General features: G+C 28.4%; 6 protein-coding genes across 8 annotated transcripts in view; 4 read left to right on the top strand and 2 right to left on the bottom strand.

Annotated features, from left to right (window-relative positions):
* Nucleotides 1-27,575, bottom strand: part of LOC117238426 (cilia- and flagella-associated protein 45-like) — a 36,260-nt gene that overhangs the window by 2,001 nt on the left and 6,684 nt on the right. The window contains exon 2 of one of the 2 annotated variants that reach the window (XM_033503309.1): nt 193-458. In XM_033503309.1, coding sequence (XP_033359200.1) covers nt 193-381 — 189 coding nt within the window. In that variant the 5' untranslated portion in view covers nt 382-458. Of the gene's footprint in view, nt 1-192; nt 740-27,575 lie in introns of those variants that run through there. The other variant, XM_033503310.1, reaches the window with a different exon arrangement.
* On the top strand, nt 4,299-10,540 carry LOC117238434. The gene is given in 6 exon segments (XM_033503329.1): nt 4,299-5,125; nt 5,986-6,624; nt 7,020-8,200; nt 8,284-8,619; nt 8,701-8,901; nt 9,179-10,540. Coding segments are annotated over 6 exon segments (4,005 nt in total). The 5' UTR covers nt 4,299-4,530; the 3' UTR covers nt 10,232-10,540.
* Nucleotides 10,351-12,578, bottom strand: LOC117238433 (glutathione S-transferase theta-1-like). Its single transcript, XM_033503328.1, has 5 exons — nt 12,478-12,578; nt 11,816-12,093; nt 11,345-11,495; nt 11,062-11,242; nt 10,351-10,859 (listed from the first exon to the last, which is right to left on the bottom strand). Exons 2-5 carry the CDS (start codon nt 12,013-12,015, stop codon nt 10,702-10,704), a joined length of 690 nt encoding a protein of 229 aa, XP_033359219.1. The 5' UTR covers nt 12,016-12,093; nt 12,478-12,578; the 3' UTR covers nt 10,351-10,701.
* LOC117238432 (protein rogdi) lies at nt 12,722-16,481 on the top strand. Of its 2 annotated transcripts, none has more exons than XM_033503325.1 (6): nt 12,722-12,859; nt 13,461-13,532; nt 13,630-13,764; nt 13,828-14,106; nt 14,210-14,419; nt 14,478-16,481. In XM_033503325.1, exons 1-6 carry the CDS (start codon nt 12,824-12,826, stop codon nt 14,544-14,546), a joined length of 801 nt encoding a protein of 266 aa, XP_033359216.1. In that variant the 5' UTR covers nt 12,722-12,823; the 3' UTR covers nt 14,547-16,481. The 2 variants fall into 2 exon arrangements, with proteins under 2 accessions (XP_033359216.1, XP_033359218.1); XM_033503327.1 differs by lacking the exon at nt 12,722-12,859 and adding an exon at nt 13,209-13,232.
* On the top strand, nt 17,947-22,120 carry LOC117238427 (sialin). Its single transcript, XM_033503311.1, has 7 exons — nt 17,947-18,241; nt 19,090-19,313; nt 19,803-20,039; nt 20,120-20,207; nt 20,267-20,487; nt 20,567-21,097; nt 21,185-22,120. Exons 1-7 carry the CDS (start codon nt 18,172-18,174, stop codon nt 21,305-21,307), a joined length of 1,494 nt encoding a protein of 497 aa, XP_033359202.1. The 5' UTR covers nt 17,947-18,171; the 3' UTR covers nt 21,308-22,120.
* LOC117238431 (lipid storage droplets surface-binding protein 2-like) lies at nt 23,858-26,966 on the top strand. The gene is made up of 4 exons (XM_033503324.1): nt 23,858-24,174; nt 25,122-25,472; nt 25,821-26,067; nt 26,500-26,966. The coding sequence occupies exons 2-4, from the start codon at nt 25,161-25,163 to the stop codon at nt 26,757-26,759; spliced, it is 819 nt and encodes a 272-aa protein (XP_033359215.1). The 5' UTR covers nt 23,858-24,174; nt 25,122-25,160; the 3' UTR covers nt 26,760-26,966.

The following is a 27,575-nucleotide window of genomic DNA, read 5'->3' as shown; positions in this document are numbered from 1 at the left end:
GACACGACAAATATTTGTGTATCAATGATATGATGTTATTAATTAATTAACAACATGCTAAAATAACGGGATACGTAGTTGTATTTCAATATCGAGATTTCTTTCATAGACGTTATTATTAAATTATACAAATATTATCTTACAACAATTATTATATAAATTTTCTATGTTTAAAACAAAATATAAAATTACCTCTTTTCCATTGTACGAATAACGATGTTGACCAGATTTACATTCCGCAGTTCGAATACAAGTATTCTGTAGTCCACTAGAGCAAACATCTTTGAATTTCGTTTCCTTTCTATCTCTTGCACTACAAGACGGTGATCCACAAATTGTGTTTGACTTTGATGTATTATTTCCTATTCTTTGCACTACCATTTTACACTTTCCAAGATTTTATTTTTTCCCAAACGAGATCTTCGATATTCGTTGTTTAACTTATTAATCCATGAAGGCTATTTAACAAATAATAATTATGGCAAGGTATCAATCTGAAAAATTTCTGTGATTTATTTTAATGGCACGTTACTCAAACTATTGTTGTTATTGTCGCAAATATCGGTAAAACAAAAATGGGGATAGATTAACCAGGAAGAACTAACATCGAGGACTGATGAGGAATAAGTTTTGTTCATTGTTTACAAACGGTAACCTACGATTTCGTCGTTTGTTTTGTCAATAGTAAACCGACAACATATTTCAATTCCGTAACGGAATGTTTACCGAAATATTTTTCTAATATTATCAATATTATTTACATTCATTTTCAACATCAAAGTATCTATAGCATAGCTATTTATTGATCAAATTTTAATATTTATTACTAAAGTAAATTTGTATATATGTACATTAAAATATTTATATTTTTTTTATCAATTATTAATATTTCTTCAATATTTTAGGTTTCATTGAAATGCATTCTATTAAAATATACTACTAGAAATATTTTATTTTATTTTATTACTTTTAGCGAGGAAGAAGAATCCCCAAGTACAAAGTGGTAGGGTGAATCACCCCTTTTGTTCGTGTAAACGTTCGTTGCCGAGTTTCCCTATTCGTCGTCGACTTTCCTCAGGTGGGAAAATGCACATGTGACTACGTGTCGTTTGTCTATTAAATGTTCATATTACAGGAAAAATATACAATCTTGCACAATATTCGAAATGAATTTAATATGTGCATATTTGTAATTCGCTTAACTTTAAAACACGGCTGCAACGGTTTTAAGATATCCCCCTACGAATATTAGTTCCATTTGAAACTCGTGTATTTTTAAAAGGTCGGTGATAGTGAAGAGAATACCATTCATGTTTTTTATTCTAGTTCAAAACAGTCTTATATAATAATGGTTGAGGGATAGGTATAATAACAATTAACAATAAGTTTATTACAAATGTTAGAGAATGTAATAACAAAGACTATTAAAGGTTTATTATTTGATCGTTTTAATACTGAATGCAAATTTGGCAATACAAAAGAAAATTTTTGCACGCATAGAAGTTTTGCAACATATCCTGATAAACATATGATTTTTATGTTTCATGTTGTGACTAGAACTTTTAAAAAAATAGCGTTAAATTTTCGTTTTGTGCTATTCAAAGTGCTTCTAAAAATTTTAAAAGCAACCCATCATCATGCTTTATATAGTCGGTAATAACTGTCTTTCGATGAGTCTCTCGTGGGAAATATCCAACGCACCGATTATTTGGCGAATCGATTTTGCAAGGGGAACTTTTGCATTTAAGCATTAAACAGCGTCTGAAGAATAAAAAAGTCGATCGATATCATCCACACACAATGACCATTTTACACGCAGTAGTTAAATTTAACTCGATTACGTATCGAGATACTATTATTCACTATATGGACATACAATAGAATCAGAAAAGACACATTTTTGTTTTTTCCACAAGCTGGCTCATGACTTGCACGTACTAGTTATGTTAATAGAATACGAATATAGTAACAATAATAGTAAGTAGATTATATACAACAAATATAAGTAACTATTAAAGTTAAATTTGTAACTATAAAAATACGATTTATAATACTAACAGTAATTTTATAAGAAGCTTCAAAAAATAAATTTTCTATTTATTCTATTCTAATATATATATATATATATATATATATAATATATATATTATGTCACAGACAGCAAATTTAATTTGTAAAATAATTTTGAGTGAAAAAATTAGATGGTAATTAAGTGATTAATTACTGTTAACCATAATGATAATGATAATAGAAGAAGATAATGAAACGAACGCCGGCTTTTTAATAAATTTCAGCATTAAAATTCTACATGAATTCTAATACTGTAAAAAAATACTTTATTGTTTCTCTACGTGTTCATACTTTAGCAAATGTATTTCTATTATAAAATATTCTTTTCCCTCCCAAGAAAACACGTATCATTTCAAATCATCCCCCGTAGTATGTACGCTCTCTTATTATATGAAAAGAAGGGAAAAAGAGAGAATGAAAAAAAAGGAAGAAAGAGAGGAAGAAAAAACAATTTGTAACTACCACATCCACCACGTTTCAACCATCCTTCCAATCGGCGATGAACAAAGATAATGTACCATATACAGGAAAAAGTTCTTTGAAAGTAATGCCAAAGAAGAACGTATTGTCCCTTTTCTTACATGTCTTGCCACTAAACATTGTATTTCTGAGCTGCGCCAAACGATTGCGTTCTAGTCAGCCAATTGCGAAGGGTTTCCCTAATAAGAACTTTTCTAGAAGTGGGAATACGAGTATACGTGTAAGATTCCTTGGTGTCTGGCTTCACTTTTCGCGCGACACCGTCTCGATCTACTTTGCAACATGTGCCGGTCGGAATAGTTAAATTTGATTAGACAAAATCATTCGACTAAAAAAAAGGCGGTTTTCCTTTTAAAATTTCCAATTGCACGCTATCTTTATTTTTAATTAACTGTTCACTCGATTTTTAGTTTACTCGGGAGAATATAATTACACGTGCACCGAAACACGCACAAGATTGTTGCCACTCCTTTTTATCTAGCTTTTAATATAATTTCCATCTTGAATTTTAAAGAACTGCATTCATTTTTTCATTTTCCCTCTTACATTTTCCTCAAATTAATGATTTATGAGAGATTTTAGAAATATAAAATTACACGAAACTATTTTTGTTAAATGATATTTTCTGTTCTTTCTTCATTCTTCGATTTGATTTTTTAATATAACAAATTGTCACATATATTTTTTAAATAATAATGTTTTCAAATGTGGATAAGGACAGTGGGACAGAATCATAGAGTTTTGTGAATCACAAATAATTTTATCTTTTTATTGTGACAATATTTGTGTGTGCGTGTCTATAAAAGATTTGTATATCTTCATAGGTATATCAGTGGAGGTGAAACATAATATTTAACAATTGCATAACATGTATTTGGTGAAAATCGTAAGTATGAATAATCGATTTGATAAAGTGAAAGACCGAGTAAAATAAATCACGTGTTTGATTCTAGTAAAGAATTAAGTATATGCTGAATAAAAGTAATCGGATACAACATTTTTATATTTAGAATGTAGATACTATTGTATTACATTAAAACAATAATATTTTAACTTTTATGCTAATGCGACTAAGGCAGTTTTGTTCCAATATATCTGTGCCAAAAGAAAGCAATTTCCCAAAAAAAATATTTTTTTAAGGAATATTAGACTTATAAATGCTTTAGCCACAAAATGAACTATTTTCAAAACAATAACTACTTTAGATGTATTATTAGGATAGTACTGAAATCGAAATCAATTCTGCGAATCAGCAAGTATACGTTTTACAAACTTAGTAATAGCTAACTAGAGTTTTATGTCTGTGCATCATATTGTATAATCTACTTCTACATAGTATAGTAAAGGTATGAAGTGTTATGTAATTTCTATACCTTTTATGTGATAAATAATTAATCCGCAGTTTCCAAAACAATTTGTCATAAGATGGTGCACAAAATTTGTTGAAGTATTTATAGTATTACACATTAAATATATGATATATGTTACTTCATAACATTTAGAGAAATTTAAAAGAAATTGAAATATTCCAGATTTTTCAAATACAGTCCCTTTACAAACATATTTCAAGTCTCGACAAATTTTTGCGATATCCTAAACTATTTATTAGATGTAAAAAATATATGTGTGCAATTTACATGAAATAAAAGATAGCACACTAATTTTAGTTCTGACTCAGAAAAATTTCATTCTGAATTTTTGTTAACTATTTTATTTCATTGTTTCACTTTCTATCGCGCTTCTTATGCCTATAATAATAAACACACACACAAAACCGTAAAACAAATTCTAAGAATATTAAATGTCACTTAATCCATAAAATATCCATATCCAAAAACCAAACTCAAATATATTTGAAAAGCAACCATCAATTTGCTTCGCATCGACTTAAATCGATACGAAGAACCTATCCCTCTTCTCACGCTGTCTCTGGACAAACCATTACTACCTCCACCAGTTACGCTGGAAGAGAAAGAAAAAATGGAAGAACTTAGTAGTTGTAAATCGAGTGATTCGCAGAAAAAACAGAGAGAAAGCTCGAAGAAGCAACCGACGTTTAAACCATTCATCAAGAACAGCAGGCCGAAGGTAATGATATCTCGCGACAGTATCATTAACAAGAAGATCAAAGATTCCTCTGGATCTCCAAGTTTGTCGTTTATTGAAGAATCTTCGAGCGAGCTGCAAGGAACGGAAGAAAAAGATGCCTGTCACGTGGAACATTTATATTGTAATGAAAATGCCACGAATTTCAAGGAGGAACTGGATGTTTGTTTGATCAGTAGCTCCAGCGAAATTCAAGGAAGTCTTAAAGTGAGCGAGACTTCGAGAGGAAACAAGAAGGTTTTGAAAAAGTTCGATAGCGCGGTCGAAGAAAATGATTTTGATTGCGCGTCGGAAGAAAGTATAATTTCCAATACAAGGGAAAAACAGACGCCTATTTTCGTTGATTTAACAGCTGATGAGAAAAGCACGCGGAAACAAACGACTTTGAAGCGATTCTGTGATGTAAAGGCAGACATGACGAATGAAAAGGAAGATGAGAACGAGAGGTGCACTACGAACATCACATTAGGTACAGAACATTGTAATAGGTGAAGATAATTTTAATGGCACTATAATTGTCATTGATAAGACATGAGATAAAATTTAAGTCCTTTTTTTTAGAGGGAAGACCTTGTTAAGAGAGAAATATATTTATTAGTATGAACAATTTTTAAACAGTTTCTAAACGAAATATTTAAAGATTTTTCTAATTCAACTCTGATTTTCGCAACACACTCACTTTTCGACTCGCATACTCTGACCTCTCGGTCGTCCCTCCTTGAAACACGAAACCGTCCTTCTGCTCTAACGTATATTGTTTTTCTCATATCTCTGTAAGAACTAGGTGACTTTAGTCACATAGGCGCTTTTAAATGGAAATGAACCACAGAAGGACGACGTACACGCTTTTTTCTAATTTCAACCGATCTCTAATTCAAATTACTTTACGATATTACAATGATATAACAAATCAAGGTACAGATGTACTGTTGTATTTAATTTGTTTATGATATATTGGTCCTATATAATTTCTACTTATAAAACATATATATATTGTTTCAATTCGCATTTCAATCTATATTTCCCCATAAAATCGTTAAACAAGTCTTTCCTTATAATGGTACTGAATATAGGACACGTAATACTACAATCTATTAATTATGAATTACAATCATTCTACACTAATTTATAATTTATTATAAATCAATAAACCACTGTTTATTATTTTTTCATTTTCATACGACGTATTTGATCTAATTTTCTTCAAAATTTATTTCAATTTACATACTTATTACGAGCATACGTATTACGAGTTCTTTTGCAATCGGATCACCAAATATAATTAATCAATATTCTGTTTTCTTTGCGCAATTTGCCATTGCATTCCAGAACCTCGAATTATAATAGCAGATAGTTCAAGCAAATTAAATTCTAATGGAAACAACAGTTTAGTAACTGCTTTACGAAAACGTGGGTCATGCTTCATACCGGTACAACCAAATCGTTCTTTACCTATTCTTCCGGCACCATCCGTACCTACGAGATCCATTCGAAAACATTCATCATCTTTCATCTTACCAAAATCTACCGTGGACGTAGTAGAAGTAGAATTAATGAAATCAAACATTGAGACATTGTCGAATAAAGAAGATATTATTTCTAAAGAACAAATAATATCAAAAGATACCGCGAGCTCGATGGCTTACCTTGTTCCACGAATTTCAAGCGTGGGAAGTCTGAGTATGATAAAGAAAAGAAATGATAACGACATGGAACACGAGACTAATGTTAAAGAAAGAAGGAAGAAAAAAAAATCGCAGGAAGCAAATTCTAGACAAAATAAAGAGGAATGTATGGATAATTCGATTAAAGAGTTCCTAACACATTTCTGTGGCTCGAATGCAACCGAAGGCGTACACAATCTTTGTACCGATAAGTGCATTAGAGCTACCTCCACAACGAAAGGAGACGAAAGAAATGGAAATAAATTAGTTCCTCCGTTGAGACTGAAAAAAGTCGCGCATACAGGTAATAATAAATAATAAAAAATAATCAAAAGGTTATATTAGTTAATACGTTAGTTAATACGTACGAACATTTAAAACAGCAAAATTACATAGAATACACATAATACGTGAAAATATATAAAATATCCAAAGTATAGTCTTCTAATATTTATTTAAGTAATATATATTTAACTAATATTTATTTAAGTAAAACGATTCCAGACTTAGAACATAAAAATGTAGAATTTGCAGTCTACGTATTATATTTTGTAGAACATAACAATACAAAATTGGTTATACATCATTGTTTGATTTAATTTAAAATAATACGATTAAATAGAAAATCTTTTGAAGTAGTTCCATGATGGACGTGTTCAAAATCTTTTTATTTGATTTAAATATTATTTCTGGCAACAGAAACAGAAAGATACAACGATTCTCAAATCGTCACGGGGTCGGAACACGAATCAAACTATAGAATCATCACAGACACAGTGTCCCAATCACCACCTAGTCCAAATTCTAATAACTGGAACGATATACTCTTCGAGAAAGACACAGATTTTACCACTTTAAATACCGATAACTACAAACTAAAGTACAGGCGAAATAAAATAAAACAGAAACTGTGTGAAGTACGAAATAAAGCTTTGGAATTAGATAAGCAAATGGCGGGTGACTCGAACTCTCAACAAAATATCAGATCAAGGCAAGTGATGAATTGTTATGAGAAGCAAATAGAAAATCTATCAAAATTACATAACAAACTGTCTGCAGACCTCTCGACCTCTAAGGAAGCGATTAATGAAAATAATGATAGCATGAATTCTTCTGATAACAAGTGTCCATATATAAATTTAAACGAGAGGAACGCAGATTTTTCAGCGAATAACAGTTCTCCGGTGTCATCACCTGAACCACCTAAATTGTCACCACGATCATCTATGGATTGTCATAGTATTCTGCCAGAAGAGGTCCGAAATAGTCCACCAATTTTACCAAAGATATGTTTAACTACCTCGTCGAGTCAAGATTCGGTGGAAGAAGAGCTACAAGTCGTTGAAAGGAAAGTTTGGCCTGTGAACGAAGAATTGATGACAACGTTTTCTACAGATCCACTTCCTGGGGATTTAACTGATTCCATGAACAAAGATCCTCCAGATATTGAGAAACATGTGCAGACTATGCCTGTGGGCCATAAAAATAATATCAATATCGATATAGAAAGTTCTAATTCTAGTGTAAATAAGAGAGCTTTCAATCATTCGAACAAGGTTACTCAATCACCAGAGAACAACAATGCAGCTCGGGAAAAGAAAGACGAAAGAAATAAAGGGTTTTCTCAGCGTCGTCTTGTGATCCAAGAACCAGAAACAATCAAGTGTTTGGAGTTTCCGGATGTTGGAACCATAATAAGTTCTGTAGCTAATTGCGTGGAAATACCAACAACTGTTCAAGAAAACAAATCGTTTGAGGTGATATATGCTAAACAGTTCTCATCGTCAAGGAATCATACAGTACAACCTAATTTTTATGAATCCAATCGAGAGGAAGTACCATTTTCGACAAATCATGAAGACAGTATAAATTCGCAAAAGGTTTGTAAAATATAATTTTCAGACAAATAAAATTTTATTTGTAATATTGTTTTATACTATACATAGTGCTGAATTTGTTTCAGGTGTCATCGAGTTTGGGTCAGCCAACTCAATTTGATTCTTCACAAATGATGTTGAATCAGGGGAAGCACGCGTAAGTTAAATGAAAAATTAATATATTTTATTATCTATATTTCTACCTTATATTTTATGCATACAGGTTGCGACAGAGCCGTAAAGGAGAAGAAATTCTGGCTGATTCTGTACAGAAGAGTAACGGGAATCATTCTATAACTGAACAATTTCCTACTCTTGGTAACTGGTTCGCTCGAATGTCAAAAAAGCAAGCTTCAATAACCAAACCCAAATTACAAGCCACAGAAAATGTGCCATTTGTACCAGGAGAAAACACTACACGCGTAAGAGCAATTTAATAGAATTTTTCAATTTTCTTTTGGAATTTCTCCGAATAATCTGAATAATTTTATAATACATCGTAGCAAATTTCTGGGTCTGAAATACCAAAGATGGTTGGACCTAATATCAATAATCACATAATAAATTCAACGCCTCAACGCGGTACAGAGAAATGGCAATATCATCAGCAACAACAACTACAACCTGTTGCAGCAGTTCCTCCCTTACGACCTGGTGTTTGTCCACCACTTCCTATGACTCAATTTTACCCGAATAATTACTCCGTAAGTAGAATCAATCTACTTTAATATTTTCATTTCGGCAAGATTGAAAATGTTGAGGTAATATAATTGATGAAATATTCGTATTTTATTACAAAAGATACAGAAAACTTATTGAACAGATTCGAATACTTATGTAATATACTTTTTGTATTATATTGTATATTATATTATAAACAAATATTATATTATATTATTAATCACAGTATACCAATATTAATAATGTATAAATATTTATGCACTGATGAACTACAATCACGTATAATTTTTTACATTACAGATCGATCCTTATAATAGTGCTGCCTTAAGTTATCATCCACCAATTTGTCCTTACGGTTCTTATCCATATGACTCACGATTACATTCGGGTTCCTTACCATTTCATTTCCCTGTGCAAGAAAGCTTGCGATCAATGCACCATATGGATAAACGTTTCCCCATAATACAAGATCCAGTTGTAAGGTATCCCTCACCATCGACAAGCACTCTACAGCATTCGGGTAATTTGGAGTTTGATCGTCTTCGAGGAAACTCTAGCACTAACAACATTGGTACCACAACTTGTTTACCATCGTTATTTCTATCACCACCGTCTTTATCAACTTCTCATCAGACCCTGCCTCAAAATTCTTTAATTGGCTATACGACAAACAATCAATTTTCTCGGAACAGAATGATACCGGATGTTGTTGCCGCAGCAGCAGCCGCTGCTGTTGTCGCTGCTGCTTCCTTTGATAGGCAACGAGATACGTTGACTTATAATAGAACCGAGACGGATGCATTATCGCCTACTGGTATTCCAAATGTCATTGACAGAGAACCACCTCACGTATCAGACGCTACTAGATCAATTATTAATCGTGACGTAACTAATTTAACTCAAGATAGTAATTTTAACAAAGAAAGTCATGAAAACACTAAGTATCAACAAATGCAAAATTTTGTATTCGACCAATTGGCATTTGTAAAAACCACGGATAATTTTGCGCAAACAAATTCAGTTATTAATAATGATGCGCAGTCGACGATGACGTCTATTGTTCCAACAGCACAATATCGAATGCCATTAATTCCTTCACATGCACAATTATCGAAAAATGTATTAGAAACTGGAACTAGGAATTGCGAGACACCGCATCTAGGTAAAGTGAATCGTAGTCCGAATAGTTCACATAATCTCACATGTTTAAATTGTGGTATTATCGGACCAAAGTTTAAATGTTTAGGATGTGAAATGGCCTTTTATTGTGATGAACGGTGCCAAGAGAAACATTGGTATATCCACGTACAAAGATGCCCAAAGAAAATGCCAAAATTAAAGAAAGTTACATAAAATTAATTAGGTTAGAAATATAAATTTCGGAATATTGACTTGATGCACAAAATGTATTTTATGTGGAGTAAAAAAGATATTTTTCTATAGCTTTTCATACAAAAGTAAACATACTTTTAAAATGTAGTATCATATAATAATACAACAATAACAATAATATATATGTTTAACAGTTTATAATATAACTTTGTTGTGCAATAAGACTGGTATATTTCGTATCATACACATCTAATATAGTAAAGCACTACTACATTTGCACACATATGTACCTGATACATGTTTAATAAAAAAATATACCTTGATTACTCACATTCTTTCAATTATTTAAAAAACAAATTATATATTTTTCAAATCAGATTTTTTAAAACGTTACGAATAAAAATATTATTTTGTAACAAATATAAGAAAATTATAAAAAAATTCTTATTTAATTCTTAAATGAGTGAGCATAGATTCAAAATTCATGACTATTAAAACTTGCTTTTTAATCCCTCTTGTTTTACCTTACTTGTAAGCTTATTTAAAAGTACGTGAGCTTCTTGATAATAAGGACTTGTTTTATCTGCAACTCTTTTCATCCATGCAGTTAAATGAGGCCGATTCTCTTCTGGATCATATCCAACTATTCCTAATTGAAAATTGCGTTTCTATAGTAATATAATAATACAATCTTTATTTTTTATTATTTGTTATGTTGTATATTAATCATGAAAATGGTTACCAAATAATAAAATAAATAATAAAATATTAAAAATTATCTGCCAAGGCTTTCCTGATACTATTTATTTATTTTTATTTCATTTTCAGTGAATGCACATATCATTACTTACGAACTTGTTCTACCTCACATGACCCTAGAATATCAGCAATGCTAATTTCAGAACCAGTTAAAAAGTTTTTGTCTTTTAACCAGAAATTTTCTAGATCGTCAAGTGTTTGCATCATGCGTTTTTCATATTGCATTAGACTTTCTGGGTTCATTGATTTTCCAGTTAATAATGGTTTCATGTACTATAATAAAGATTTTTATGAGTAGGAAGAACATCATTCTCTTGTTATTATCATTGTCTATAGACTCAATATCATTCTTTATAGATAAAGGAATTTCTTTACCTTCATAAAAAAGTATGAAGCACAATTTAGTCTTGTATTAAGATGCTGCCATTCAAGATATTCATCAACTTTAAGTTGACGTTTTAAGTCTTGAGGGTACCAATGATCAGCTACCTTAAATTTTCTGCAGAGATATCTCAAAATTGCAACACTATAAAACATTCAATGTTCTTTAATTTCTTGCAAATTAAATTATAAAATTATTTATATAGAAATATGTTATAATTTATACATTTTCTTATTTCTGTAATGATTTTCATTTTGTATCTTCATTCAAAGAATAAAGGTAAAAAGTTATTAAAAAATATCAATGACATTTATAACTTTCATTTAAGTTACTAGTTTTGAAATATTAAACATAAAAAATGAAACATGACATTATATTTGTATATAATTGTAAATCAAAATTTATATTTAGTTTATTTCTTCTTGTTAATACAAATTATAAATCATACTAAAAAACAATAATACCTCTCCATGATGTTAAAACCATTGTGCTCAATAGCAGGTACTTTTTGAAAAGGATGGATCCTTTGATACTCTGGATTAAGATGTTCACCTTTCGCTAAATTTACAAATTTCCCTTCAAATGGTATATCACAAACTTTTAAAAATATATAGAGAGCTCTACTTGGCTGTGATAATAAATCATAATACAATTTGAGACTCATATTTTTAGTAATAAATTAAGCTTACAAGGATGAGAAATATATCACCAATATTATAAACTTAAATGGAAAAACTAATTCCTGAAAATAAAGAATAATTTGATAAAATGATAAAAAATATTTTTATATATTAAATTTTATATATTTTATATATTAAATAAAATATATTATATATATATATATTTAATATATTTGTAATTCCACTTGTTGATTTTTAGATAATTCTACAAATTCTAAATATATTTATACATAATGTTATCTAATCAAGCTCTCTCTCTCTCTCTCTTTTTAATAAATGGTAAATAAAGTCCAAAATTTGTTATTCGTTTTAATAATAAAGTTTTTTTTTACATGAAATAGCAAATTTAACATGCAATATAGAATTTAGATTTTGTAAATACTTGATTTTGACGAAATATTATTTAGATGTATGTTAGTATGTTATTAAGATAAACTTATAATTACCTTTTTTATAATATAAAGATAGGGCAAATGTCACTATTTTATTGCTAACTGTTTGAGTCTATTTACTGGTAAGTAAATTTCTACAATAATTCATACTAATCCTAGAACATAAAAATATCTTATAATGATAACGATTTATCTATTTAAGATTGCAATATTTCACACTGAAGATGACGGGATTTATCTTTGGCATTTAATGTAACGACGACATTCTGTCGCAGGTTGAGTAATAAATGAGATATTCCAAGAAGAAAGTAGAAATTCTACAAAAGAATTTTAAAGATTAGACAAATATAGAATCTTAAGTAACTAGGAAACAAGTGGTAGGCATCACCCGGTAGAGAAAATGGCTGACTGCGAGAAGGAGGAGGCTCACAATCTCGTAAGCTATTTGCCTTTACTTACCGTTTATCTAATCACTTAGGCGACCTCGCCGTCTCGCGGTTCGCGATGATAGTGTACCTTATCTATCGTCGAACTAATCAATTTACTCTTACTGTTTTTACTGAGACAAGTTCTTTGTGGTTATGTTCCCTTCAGTGAATGATTTTGTGATGTTACGTTTATTTCTTATTTACATATAGGAATACACAATTCAGTAATCTTATTTCAAAAATTTGTGACAGTATTTATTTTCTAGTAACTATGATTGATTAAATCATATGAAAATATTCATTCAATACAGTTTTACAATTTATTGAATATAGGACTAAAATTGATATACAAAAATAATTTATTACTTGGACATGAGTATAGTATGTTATATATTTAAATAAATAATAGCTGTAAGATATCAAAACTTGTAGAACAAAATATTAATTTACTCAAGCATGTATTTAGTGATTATTTATGAACACTTGTGTAACAAACGATATGTATGAACCCCAAATGCAAAATGATGCAGTATTAATTCTTATTAATGTTTTAATCATTATCCACATTGTTATACGAAGCGATTAGAATTTAATTACAACATTTTTCAGCAAATGGAGTTTGAATGGGTGCTTCATGAAGAAGTACATTCTTCACTATCACAGCTAAGGAATATTTTAATGGTATTATATATTTCTGGAATTTATCATAAAACAAAATAAAGAAATTATTATTTATATTATATGCATATATGTCATGTTAATGTATGTTATATTACAGGAATGTGCACAAAGATTTCCATTAGCATTATTTGGCAACGATCAACATAATAAAACAGATAGGTTTGTATTTGCTGCACCACATGATCAAGTGAAATGTGTTGCTGTTTTAACTGGTGACAGTATTACAAATGCAGTAAGTGTCAATTATTTTGTTAATTTGCAGCTATATTATTATCTTAAAAAAACATGTTTCTAGGAAGTTAATTTTAAAGTACAGCGTCAACAAAATATTAATATGAGAACAAGTATACAAACTGAACATCCTTGGAAGTTACAACAAATACAAGATGCTGCTAATCATTTACAACAAGCTATTGCTCACATAGATAATGTTGATCGTCATTATCCATTTAAGACATCTGATGAAGTTATGCATGTATTAGGGAACATACTTGGTTGCCTCCAACGGAGTCGTACAAGTTTAATTGTTCCTAGAAAAAAAACTATTGATGATCTCATTAAAAGCCGTAATATGGTGAGTAAACATTTCTGAGGAATATTTGATTTATATTAATCCTTTACACAGTTAGGCTTGATATCATATTTCATATCTGAACTATCAATCTTTTGTATTGCAGAAGTCATTAAATCCTAATCTTCCAGAAAATTTGGCAATTAGTTTTTATATTCAAAGTTATAAACTAGTTTTAGCAATATACCAATTAGAAAATGCACATGGTAGTGTTAAATATGAAACACAACAAGCGGAATGTAGTGTTCCATGGTTAAATGATGCTTTAGTACTACTTACTATTGCATTACAGCTTTGCCAACGACTAAAAGACAAGGTTAGTTAAAATAAAACTGTTTCAAATTGTTCATTATCTTATTTGAAACATTTTTCAGATCTGTGTTTTTTCTCAATACAAAGATTTTACAGTTGGTTCTCACGTTACTTCTACAATGGGCTGGTAATAAAAACATTTGAGCAATTAACCTTCAATTGAAAGAATAGTTGTGTATATGTATATTACAGTATATCACATTTAATGCTCTGGTAGCATTTTTAGTGGGTTTTGTTTTTATAAACAAAATTTAGTTCTAAAAAACACTAAATTATATTGCATTTTCAGAAATAAGTTTTTTAATCATCTGCATATATATTTTGCTTGATACACTCTATCAAATTCAAAGATTAAATTTTACATAGCAAATTTTACACAAGAAAAATTCTTGTATATTAGTACAAGATCTGAGACTTCATTGTCATTCACGATTTTAAAAGTATTTTGCTAATTAGTTATGTGCTTATATCTATTAGTTTGTACTAGATTTCCTTTGATTATAATGTTTAATCTTTTGTAGACAGCTTTGATTTAATTAAGAATAGTTATACATCTTTACTAAGATGAAATAATTAAGCACTGTATTTACTATATCTCCTGTGATTTTTTCGGAATGTTATAATAATTTCCTTCTTACTAAATATTAATGTTCTGTTTCTAAGAAAACGTATGCAAATTTAAAGCGATTAATTTTAACTATTTTGTGTATGCAATTATTATTTTAAACACTTTAATGAATTATTTATTTTACTTACCAAAGAAAGTACTATTTAGTAAGTGTTGACGTACATTACCGTGGTATGACGTTCCTTTAAACTTTAAACTGTATCTATATATTTACATACAAATGTCTGAATTAGTATTACATCGATCATGAACTAGATGTTAGAATAATTGTTATTGATCGATGTTATTGTTATACATATAGCTCAGAAGCAATTTATAAGGATTTCAATACAGTTATATTAAATAATTAGAATTGACTTAACCTAATAACGAAGAAACGCGAAATTTTTAATATTAAAATCGGTTTCTGTATTGAGTTAAATGGAAAGTTTTTATTTAATTTCTAAAATTTTATTCCTTCTATATTGTAATGTAAAAATTGTATATATGTACCCTATGTATGTATACATATTCAAGTATATGTCTTTTCTGCTGAAATTTTGGTATTTTTCAGTTTTATTTATTCTCATATTAATATATGTACATATATAGTTTAACTATAAATAAATTCAATAAATTAAATTGATTTACTTTCCATATAACTCAATAAAAATGCAGTATGTGATGTATATCACTTTTACGTATTTGAATTATAAATGCTTTACTTTATTGTATTAACCAATCAAAGTACAGTCTGTCCTACAAAACAAAAATTAATTTGTTTTAATTGAAAATATATCTAAAGCACTAGTATGCTCTTGCTTATTAATAAATCCAATCTCCTTCATTATCGATTATAGCTTGACAATGTACCGACATACTTTTTACTAATTTTTCAGGATACGACACAGATAGCGATCTCCATATTTTTTTAATGTAGTTCATTAAAATTCTTAACTTTAAAATACATTTTCCTTTCAATTTGTGCTTCATAATAGACCAAACATTTTTTATGCGATTTGTATCGAATGACTAAGACAATCAGTCCAACACAATGATACCGTTTTCAGATTTCCATTTGGTGCAGATGTACCTTTAACTTAGACATTATAAATTATAAGCCAAGGCATATCTGAATGTATTGTGTATGTTTATATCACAATCTCTCCTTTATTACATACCAATGCCAGTATACTTTTGTACGACAGACTGTAATTTCTGATTTATGAATTGAAAAAATTATAAAATGTAAAAATTATTTCATAAGTGTAAAGCTTTTAAGTAGCTTGTTTTTAGTACTACCAACTAAATTTACTCATTTTTGTAAAAATATTACTGAGCAAGCCACAAATTGAATATATTTGCTTTATTTTAACTATTTATATGTTTAAAATGTTATAAATTTACACGTGCTGTGCTTTAGGTATTAAAAGTTTACAGTTTTATTTTATGCATCATATCTCCTTGAGTCTATATTATTATATTGTGTACTTATATATTACATTTTATTATATCATTTTACAAATTATATTTTGTTTATAGTTACTTGTTATATTAAATATCTTGTATAAAATACAAAATAGTACTTAAATGATATAACATGATTCAGTGTATTATGTTATTTATTTTCTTGAATTTGCATTTTTTTGACATGAAAATAAATTTCAGTATGAAGTTCATATAAAAAGCAATTTTCTTTGTAATTATATTTATAATGATTAAAAACAATGGAGTTTGGTAACTTGTATGTTTAATTTTCTCATATAAATTCTATAAGAAAAGTAATAATATATTCGTCAATACTATTTGAAATATTTTGGATTTAGAAACAATAAAGAATGTAGTATATACTTATATCTAGAAAAGAAATCACAAAATGTTCCCAGTAAAAAAAAAATTATGGTATATATTGTCTTTATTGCAGGGTATTGACCACTCACATAATTAGTAATATTTATACATTTCTAATGTTTAAGAAATTTTAATAAACACCAAAAATTGCTAAGTATTAAATTGAGAGAATAGAGGAGCCTAATTAATAAGAAAAACCTTTACATATTGCATTGTAATCAGTGCTACTTTTAAGAATAATAGTTTTATTCAGCTTATAAAATTATTAAAAAAATTTGGAGCGATATATTGAAAATTATATTTCGATGGATTATGTATAAACATTTATTTCATGATTACATAATAAATAATCTTTTATAATAAAATATTTAACATTTACACAATATTTTATACTGTATCAAAACTTTAAATATTTGAACATAAATTCTTTTTAGTTATATGTTGAACTAAGAAAAAGCACAACTTTTTTTTATTAATAAAAAATATGTTTCATATTCAAATAAGTTCTGTGAAATCTATTAAGAAATAAAATTATTCAAATGTACATGTGTACATTCTTTCTTATATTAATATATCCAAAAATAAAAGCCTTTTATTCACAAAAAATTTTAGTTCGTAATTTTTTCTTTTCCTGTGAATAATATCATATAAGCTGGTAATTCTTTAAAAGCTCTATCAAAAATTTATATATGCGTATAGTTTCTGTTATAAAAACAGTGCAGCTTTTATTACTTCTTCATAGTCTTACGAGTCACATAATTATAAAAAATTCTCATATTCTTATCCTTATTCAATTTAATTGTGTCAGAAAATAAAATTAATCATGACGTAAATGTAATAAAGCTCACAGAATATATATGGATCAAATATTATTCGATCATCGTTGTTCGAGAGTAAACAACATAATCTCAACAAATTTCAATTTATCCTTCAATTATATTCAATTATAGAAAGTTTTGAAGAAGTAAAACGCGCCTGCACGGACGTTCTTTCCTACGTTGCACACACAATCGAGTTTCAGTACATATGTATTATATATATATATATGCGAGCGCGCAGCAATTCGTGCCAGCGATAAACGACGATGACAGCAGACGACAGTTTACCATTACTTAACACACATCGTATCGCTGCTAAGACTCATTACAAAATTTCTTTATTAAATTACATATTATTTTGTTACCACATTAACGCGACGAATGGAGCGATCGTAATTACATACAATCGAAAAATATTTTCGATTTGAAGCGACGAATTCTTCGTGAAAGTGTTGAGTATTCGCGAAAAAATCATACAACATGGAAGTATTGGATCCTAGTGTCTCAAGAGACGACCAGCCTTTGTGCGTCAATGATTTTTTGGAAAAAGGTTTATTTTCAATATTTTCCTATCATATTAATCGAATAACTATTTGCTTAAATATTTTTTTTCGTGATTTTGTTTGCAACCGTTTTTTGGGAGCATTAAAAACCTTCAAAAACCTCCTGAGTTAAGAGAAGGCATTGTTTGGAAACAAAGGATTGGCAGAATGATACATAAGCTCTCCACAATATTGTCAGCTGTCAAGTTTTCTGAATATATTATTTTACGTGAACTGCATCGATCGAAACTATATTTTGAAGCTTTTTTAATAATTACTTTTTTATTTTAAAAACACGTTATAATTATGCTCCTCGGATTTTTATTTATTTATAAATTATTCTATATGAATGAAAATTTTGCAGTAAGAAGTAAATGAATATATTGAATGGAAGTAAATAGTAACAGATGTCAAGAAAAAGAAAGAACCAGAAATTGTATAAAAAGTTGTCAGAAGATACACTAGGTTAACTTAAAATAAGATATTACATATTATTTATTTTTGTTGGAAATTGAGTTGAATTTTAATATTTCAATAAGGATAGGAAAGGATCATAGATGTTTTAAAGGACTTGATGCAGTTATTAGTTTGTTAGCTGATTAATTCTGAACTTCAAATACATATCTAGATACATATCTTGATATAATAACGTATGCCAATTATTATTTTGAAAAAAGAAATATATATAACTGTATAAAATAATGAAGTATTAGTTATAGAAAATCTTACATCAAAAATTTAATTAGTAATTACAAAAATCATTAAAATAATTTTTTATAAACATTATATTTTTTTAAATAAATTTTTCTATATTCTCTCTATCTAAATAAACCTGATAACAAAATTTTACTTTTAGTTACTATACCAGATATACCTCCTGATACAAAATCATGCATAAAAGCAAGGCATACATTAGGCTTTTTAGGATTTCTAGGGTTTGCACTAGTGTATGCTATGAGAGTAAATTTATCTGTGGCTATTGTTTCAATGGTTAATCAAACAGCAGTACCACATAATGATGATAATAATACCACAGATGTTTGTCCTAAGGAAAAACCAATTAATGGAACATTCATACCAGTAAGTTATTTAATAATGTTATAATGTTTAAGTCAATGTTGCTTATAATGTATTATATAATTTAGTAAATGTTATTCATATCAATTTTAGAATTTCTGCATATGATATATATGGATGTATTTTATATTTTGTAAGAACTATAGAACTGAAGTTTGTGATTTATTGCATTCTGCATGCGTAATATTGATGCAGATCAAATGTCAACATTGTTTTTACTTCATTATCACATTAGTCATGCAAACTTATCATTTTTAGTATGACTTAACACATTGATATGTTTTTAACGCCTACATCTTTTTCCTTTATCTTGTTATATACCTATCATCTTTAAATGTTTCATGAAAACATTTTAACGCTATGTTTCTGCATATTTTGAATAGAATATTTATTTTTAATTAATTAATATTAAAATAATTAATTATGCTTTTCTTTACATACATGATTTTAAATTGTTATCAATAAAAATAAAAGTAATATACATTTCCAAAGAGTGCAGGAGAATTTGATTGGGATGAGAAGACACAAGGTGTTATATTGGGAGCTTTTTTCATCGGTTATGTTGCTACAAATGTCCCAGGTGGAAGAATGGCAGAGAAATTTGGTGGAAAGCTAATATATGGATTGGGAGTATTTTTAACTGCTGTACTGACTGTAATTACTCCTTTTGCAGCATATATAGGATTGATACCATTCTTAGCTGTACGAGTAGCAGAAGGATTTACAGAGGTATGTCCTGCTTCTATAAATTAATTTTAAAAGAACATTAATTTGAAATTTAAAAAATTTTCTGTCTATTTTATAAATAGGGTGTTACATTCCCTGCAATGCATAGCATGTTAGCGCATTGGGTACCCCCTTTAGAAAGAAGCAAATTTGCTGCTATAGTATATGCAGGTAATTATTCTTTTTTCAATGTGTGATAAATTTGATTTGTTATATTCATTCTTATACAGGTGCAAATTTTGGAACTGTAATATCATTACCAGTAAGTGGGTGGCTCTGTTCATTAGAACTTTGGGGTGGATGGCCCCTTGCATTTTATTTATTTGGAGGCCTTGGTATTGTGTGGTATGCATTTTGGACAATTTTTGTATTTGATACACCTGCACAACATAAAAAGATTGATCCTCTTGAAAGAGCATACATTGAAGCTAGTGTGGAAAAGAAGGATGAGGTTCTTTTCAATTTTTTAAAATTAAGCTTACATTCCTAACGGACTGAATAAAATTTAACTTAATGTATGTTAAAAACAGGATAATGATTCAGGAGTTCCTTGGTTATCAGTATTTACATCATTACCCATGTGGGCTATAGCTATCACTCAGTGTGGACAGTCATGGTCATTTTATACGCTTTTAACAGAATTACCAACGTATATGGATAAAATTTTGCATTTTGATGTACAACAGGACGCATTCCTTTCAGCACTGCCTTATTTAAGTTCTTGGTTAGTCGGACTCGGTATTTCAAGTTTCGCAGATGCCCTCCTTGCCCGTCAGCTTATATCTCCTTTAGCATCGTTCAAGTTATGGAATACAGTGGCTTCATTAGGACCCAGTCTCAGTTTCATTGGCGCTATCTGGGCTGGATGTGATCGTATGATGGTTATGATGATGCTCGCTGGATTAGGATCTCTACAAGGTGCAATTTATGCAGGGAATCAAATGAATCATATTGCTCTAGCACCACGATATGCGGGAACTCTTTATGGACTTACAAATGCTGCGGCAAATGGTTGCGGATTTTTAGCCCCATATTTTATTGGAAATATAGTCCAAGGACATGTCAGTATAATTACACATTGTTATTAGCAATAATAAACTTCGTTCTATAAAAATGGTTCTATAATTTTTTTACGTTTTATGTTATAGGAAACACTGGCTCGTTGGCATACAGTATTCTGGTTAGCAGCAGGAATAAATATGGCGACAAATTGTTTTTACTTAATTTTTGCATCTGCCTCGGAACAACCATGGAGTAAAGGTAGCAGTTGATGACAAAATTTAGTTAGACACGAAGTATTTCATATGGATAATAATTTACCATTAGATCGAATCGCGCTCAGTTCGTTTTAATTATTGTATTGACCGTTTCCGTCATTTAGGCACAAATCTGCGATATTTCTTTCTGCAATATTAAGTTTGATATATTTCGCATTGAATGAAGTATCTCAAACCTGAATAATTTATTATATTGTCTTGGTAAAATGATACAGAAGTTAAAAGTAAAGTTTGTTTGGATCAGTATTATTATGTTAATGAAGTTTAGGTACTAAATCTATAATTTACGTATCATTCCAATGAAGCTATACACATGACAATATGACTTTTTAAAATTTTGTTCGACTTTTTAATTTAACTGAAATGAACATGATTTAAAAAAATATTGACTTTATTTTATTTTACTTTAATCTCACTACGAAGAAGAGTAAATTATTACAGATATTTTTTCTATTTATAAAATAAGAAGTATCAAAAAATGTCTAGAGTCTATATTCTTATTTATATGTAAGAGTTTTGTATGTACATAAAAATAATGTAAAAGTGATTGGTATAGTGCAGGATGCAACAATTTTTAAATGAACAAGTGAATCTTTCTTTTGTAACTAAATATGTATGTTTCATACCGAATGTAGTTTATCTTTATATCTCCTGTGGCAATAGCCAATACGATAATATATAAATTTATAAATTTGTTTATAAAAAATATAAAAATTTCAACAAAAATAATATATGATATAGTTATAGTAAGATTTTACTAACTATAAGTTGGAAAGCAAAAAACTTTATAAAGCTAACTCCTACAAACAGATTTTAATAAAATCATTATCTTTTCCAAAAAATAATAATCTGGTACTTTAGTTGCTACATTATTTTGTCCAAAAGGAAAAGAAATAGTAAATATTTATTAGTAGTAAAATACTTACTTACATATATTGTTGATAAAGAATTGGAAATTTTAACATTATTTAAAACAAAATAATGTGCTACTATTTGTTGTTATTTTTTTTAGATATAAATGCTGTTACTTACAACTCATTTTATTTTATTCTTTTGAAAGTAATTTCATAAAAACAATTATATAAATTCAAAAATTTATATTTGAATTATAGATTAATTTACAAAGATTATTTAATATAGTAAGGCTTTACAAAAAACTAGTATTTCGTTAAAAAAATTAACATTATATATGTATATATTATATATCTTATAGGCAATGTGTAAAATATAGGCATTTTATATAATTCTTAAGAAATCTATAGAATGTCATAAATAGTATTCTCAAATTTTGTCTATCTGGGCGACCGTAGCTGCGTATATGCCTTACAACGGCCGAATAAAAATTAGCATCTAACCCAAATCTATATATATTATGAACAAAAGATAAAGTAGGTTTCTGTTAGATGGTATTTTACCCGGCCACCTTACGGAGAGTGACAATCAATGCCTAGGGAAAGTATAAAATATATTAATATAACACAAACATTTCATGCTCAACCTAAAAACGACACGCACTCTATAGATTTTGTAGGCATTATATGAAATACCAGTATTTTATATTTCCGGTAACACACAAACATACAAACATGTATATGCGGCGTATAATGAACAAAGAAAGAAATTCAACAATAACTGATTTATTTAAATATCGACTTCTGTTTATTTTCTTATGCTGTTTTTCATCGAAAGATAAAACATAAATTTCATGCACAAGTAACTTAAAATAAAATTGTTCCCATTAAAAGTTCATTAAAAGTGTCTATATTGTATTTCTTGGGTTATTCATAAAAATGTATAAAAGTATATTTAAATAATGATAATAAAGAACAAAATTATATTTATAAAATAAATTATTCAATTAGTATTGCTAGTCTTTAATGTACATACATATACCATGTTTTCTTTGTTGTTCATATTTTAAAATTAGATTAGTAATGAATTGTACCTTGTAGAAGCTTCATAACAGTGAATAATACTTTTTGATACAATTTAATGGGAAGATACAGTTTTCTGTATACTTTATTCAAAATTGTAGAATTAAAATAAAATAGAATAAACTTTTGTTTAATCACAATGCAAGAAGTGAAAGCTTAAAATTTAATTGCTTTTTAACAAATTATTTGTAATCTTATATTCTTACAAAGTTGCAACTATTACGAGTTTCAAATTATTTAAGTGAAGCACAATTTTCATTCAGAGAAGACTAATGTTTATCTCATAGTTAAGCAATATATCTGGCATGGTATGACAAATAATCCTTGATGATCTATGATTCTTTTCTAAATATATATATATATATATAATATTATATTATATATATTTAATATATATATAAATATAAATAATTATATCTATATATATTTATATATATAAATATAAATAAATAAATATATATATATGTATATATATATTATAATTAGAAATATATTATATATATGTAATGTATGTAACCGGCAGACTTTAAATCATCGTTCAACTAAGTTGTTCGCGTTAGAAACATGAAAATCTCCACGTAGCGTTGTTATGAAAGAAGTCGGTATAAAGTCCTTAATAGTTGCTGCAATGTTTGTGGCTAATCACGAATTTTCATCCATTTTTAAGCGGCTGTTCCAGTAATAATGATAACGTGAAAGCACTGTCGTCTTAGCGGACTTTGAAGCCTCGTAGCATGTGTTCGATCACCGCTTGTAGATGTTCTCGTCGATTTTCATTGGCTCGTATGAACGAACTTTAGCGCGCAGGCGGTAAGCCAGTTATAAGAGTAAAGACTGCGTGCAACCAAGCACATTTCTATTTACGTTGCACTCGCGATCAATCCCTCTAAGCCTTCTATAGAAACAAGGAAGTAACAACAAAAGCTTGTAAGTATTATAGCAACATTTTATTTTAGAAAATTTTGAAAAGTTCTAAGTTTTTGAAATTTTCGAAATATTTTTTAATTTCAGAAGTTTCTTATGTTCGATTTTTATTTCATGTTTAGATTTTACATACCTACTACATGCACAAGCCTTATAAACATTTGAAATTAGCAAATATTTTTAGTGAAATAGAAAATACTAATAGAAACTAAATTAAATGAGTTGAATATATGTTTTATTAATGATTTATGAGTATGTTCATACATAATTACGTTTTGGAAAATATTATAATTTAGTTAATATAATTACAAGTATCATTTACTACACTTCGGTGAAATTAATAAATTAAATGTGAAAATAGATACACATTATAATACTTCAATTACAGCTGTAGTATTAGCAGTAGTTAGCAGTAGTATAATAAATAAATAAGAAAGTTGCCTTGTTCCGAAGTGTTACGTACTGACTTTCAACTTCAGTCGTTTCTAAACGTAATTGCGAATTCTAGCGAAAGTTGAGAAAGTGTTATATTTAGCACTATATGTAGCGAATACATATATATATATGTACTAGTGCATTGAACCTGCCTTATCATCAGACAGGGATTTCCTGTCCTTATCACAATATTATTCTAAAACTTAGTTTAACACAAAGATTAAAATTGTTACAGTTGACAATTACTTTTTCAGAGAATGGAAACGTAGACGTAATACAATAAAATTAGTATAAATACAAATGTCTTTATAAAGAATTGTTTCTAATAAAAATAGAATCATTCAATTATCAGAATATTGGCAGTTAATAAATAAATTAGAAAAAGAAATATTTTATTTAATATTAGATTCTAACATTAAAGAATAAATAATATAATAGGGGCCAAAACGGAACGTTTTATAAATGTAATTTCGAAAATGAAAAATCGTAAAACCGAAAAATCTGAATTGTTGCAGAATTTGAAATCGCCACAAGTTTTTTAAAATAGTGAAAGAATGGCTACCGAAGTCATGCAGCTACCGCATATCGAAGTGTTTCATCGAGTAATGGAACTTCCAGTAGTCGAAAGTGCGATATCTAAATCAACAGCGACGTATTTGCGTGTGAAAGATTGTCATCAGTTAGTGCACTGGGCACTAACCACTGCGGAAACTTCTTTAAGTAATGCAACGAAGCAAGCGGTACCTATTGCTGTTCCTATCGCCAAGAAACTCGAGAACCCTATACACTTTGTTGACCACACGTTGTGCCGTGGTCTCGATAAAATCGAAGAAAAAGTTCCGATGGTTAAAGAGAAACCTGAGCAGGTCAGATATCTATCCCCTTTTCCGGCAAACGAGATAAAAATTTCATCGGAATCTAAAAAGTCATAACTGCATGAATTTTTAAACCTAAATACATGTATCAGAAATTTTTATCATATCTTCAAACACGATTCTTACGATCTTTCTTTTAATCTTGCTATTCTAGATATAATTATATTTAATCATGGATTATTGTATCTTATCATTCAGTAATAATTTGTATTAACAAATTTTCGCTGTAAAATAATATAAATATTCTATGACAAAAAGGTATTAAAACGTTACATATAAAGTTATCGTTAGTATTAAAAAATATTATATTTTTAACTATGTGCATTTTTTGTGTTTTAGATTCTAGAAAATGCCTATACGTTAGCACGACAAACTGTTCAACCAGCTGTAATGAGCATTTCGCTTGTCAACGAATTAATAATCTCGCAAGCCTTGAGTTTCAGAGACATAAGTTGGAGTAAGGCGAATCAGATTTTAGAAACGCAGTATGGTAGCGCAGCTGTTCGAGGTTTAGACAGCACAGCTGACGCTGTTAATAAATTAATCGATAAATATTTTCCTGCGACGGGGGACGAGCAGTCAAAAGGTGAACTATTTTATTAAATAGACAATTTTTAATATATAATATCAATAATAGATAACCTATAGGTGGTAATAATGCAGTATCAATAGAAATTAATAAAAACAAGAGGATTTAAACATTTCAGATTAATCATAAATCATAGATTGGGGTTACGTTTATATCTCTTTAATCAATGCAACAGTAGTTAATTATGTATTTACATACAGTATAGTAGACTATAATAAATTAAATAAGAAATTAATAGACTACGAATATTTATGCAAATTTATGTTTATATGGAATCTACGTGGAAAATTGTTTTACCTACCTACTAAATATGTGTTATAAATGTCATAAATGTAAAAAATCCGCAGTTTGATTATAAATTATGTAGTCGACTATATTAGAATAATTTTGATTGTAATATCAGTTAGTATAATTTGGTTTTCATTTCAGAGATAAACACGAACGAAGAAGATAAGCTCCTTCATACCTTACAAACGGTTGGGCGTTTATCTAATAAAGCTGCTCGTCGCATGTATTCGAATATAATACTTCACTTAGGCACTATTAACGCTGATAATTTAAAAGCCTATATTAAATCCTTGGTTCAGTTTCTACTATTAACGAACCGTCATGCCATAAACAGCAAAATACAAACCCATGAGACTAATTCGAAAACTACATCGAACGCAGAGACAAAAAAACAAAATTGATGTTTCGTTGGTGATAACTATGAAAAAAAAACTTTTACCGATTCCATTAGCCTTCTATTTATTTCTAGCGTGCATTTTGTAATACATCACTTTTTTTCCTAAACTTCATTTTTTAAATATATAAGTATTATATATTACATTTAAGAGATTGAAATGTATTTGTATTGACAGTGATGAAAAATATACGACCAACTTTTCCAAGAATAATGTTTTGTTATTAGAACTCTCATAAATATATAATTCTACGCGATAATATAAGATACTGTGATTCAAAATATTGTTATTTTTGTATTACTGTAGAAGATAGTGCTTTAATTCCTTCTTGAAAATAGACACAATCTATTTGTTAATGTAATAAATTTGTTAAAATAATAAAATTATACGGAACATAAAATTTACAAGAAATATTATCAGAGTAAATTAAATATCAAAAAATATGTTTTGTACTTTAATATTAAATTTCTTCATATATACTAATATCTGATGAAAACAATAGTTATATTTAGTATATGTATTATATATATTATATATATATTATATTTATACTTTATATATATATTAAAGGAACTATATTGTTTTTTTAAATAAATGTAATAAAACATCCTGAATATAATTTTCAATAATTGCTTTTATAAAAATTGTATATTGACAAAGAAGTATAAAATTACTTGTTATGAAACTATTTTTTTATTTATACTTTCTAAAAGAAAGATAGATTTGTTAGTTTTTAAAGGTTTTGTTATTAAAATTTTTTTAATAATCTGTATATATGACTTAAACAGTAGTATTATTTTACTTCAGTTTTCTTTCTAGTAA

This window comes from Bombus vosnesenskii, unplaced genomic scaffold (genome assembly GCF_011952255.1).
Source record: "Bombus vosnesenskii isolate JDL3184/JDL3185 unplaced genomic scaffold, Bvos_JDL3184-5_v1.1 scf7180000013492, whole genome shotgun sequence".
NCBI lineage: Eukaryota > Metazoa > Arthropoda > Insecta > Hymenoptera > Apidae > Bombus > Bombus vosnesenskii.
Note: the sequence above shows the minus strand (reverse complement) of the source record. Positions and strands in the feature narration are given on the sequence as shown.

Coding starts and splice junctions, on each gene's coding strand:
- LOC117238433 (XM_033503328.1), bottom strand. CDS start 12,015: ATGAGTCTCAAATTGTATTATGATTTATTATCACAGCCAAGTAGAGCT. Junction 11,496..11,815: donor GGTTTTAACATCATGGAGAG/GTATTATTGTTT, acceptor AATGTTTTATAG/TGTTGCAATTTTGAGATATC. Junction 10,860..11,061: donor ATGTGAGGTAGAACAAGTTC/GTAAGTAATGAT, acceptor ATTTTCAATTAG/GAATAGTTGGATATGATCCA.
- LOC117238432 (XM_033503325.1), top strand. CDS start 12,824: ATGGCTGACTGCGAGAAGGAGGAGGCTCACAATCTC. Junction 12,860..13,460: donor AGGAGGAGGCTCACAATCTC/GTAAGCTATTTG, acceptor AACATTTTTCAG/CAAATGGAGTTTGAATGGGT. Junction 13,765..13,827: donor GTGACAGTATTACAAATGCA/GTAAGTGTCAAT, acceptor ACATGTTTCTAG/GAAGTTAATTTTAAAGTACA.
- LOC117238427 (XM_033503311.1), top strand. CDS start 18,172: ATGGAAGTATTGGATCCTAGTGTCTCAAGAGACGACCAGCCTTTGTGC. Junction 19,314..19,802: donor TTAATGGAACATTCATACCA/GTAAGTTATTTA, acceptor ACATTTCCAAAG/AGTGCAGGAGAATTTGATTG. Junction 21,098..21,184: donor GAAATATAGTCCAAGGACAT/GTCAGTATAATT, acceptor TTTATGTTATAG/GAAACACTGGCTCGTTGGCA.
- LOC117238431 (XM_033503324.1), top strand. CDS start 25,161: ATGGCTACCGAAGTCATGCAGCTACCGCATATCGAAGTGTTTCATCGA. Junction 25,473..25,820: donor TTAAAGAGAAACCTGAGCAG/GTCAGATATCTA, acceptor TTTGTGTTTTAG/ATTCTAGAAAATGCCTATAC. Junction 26,068..26,499: donor GGGGGACGAGCAGTCAAAAG/GTGAACTATTTT, acceptor TTTTCATTTCAG/AGATAAACACGAACGAAGAA.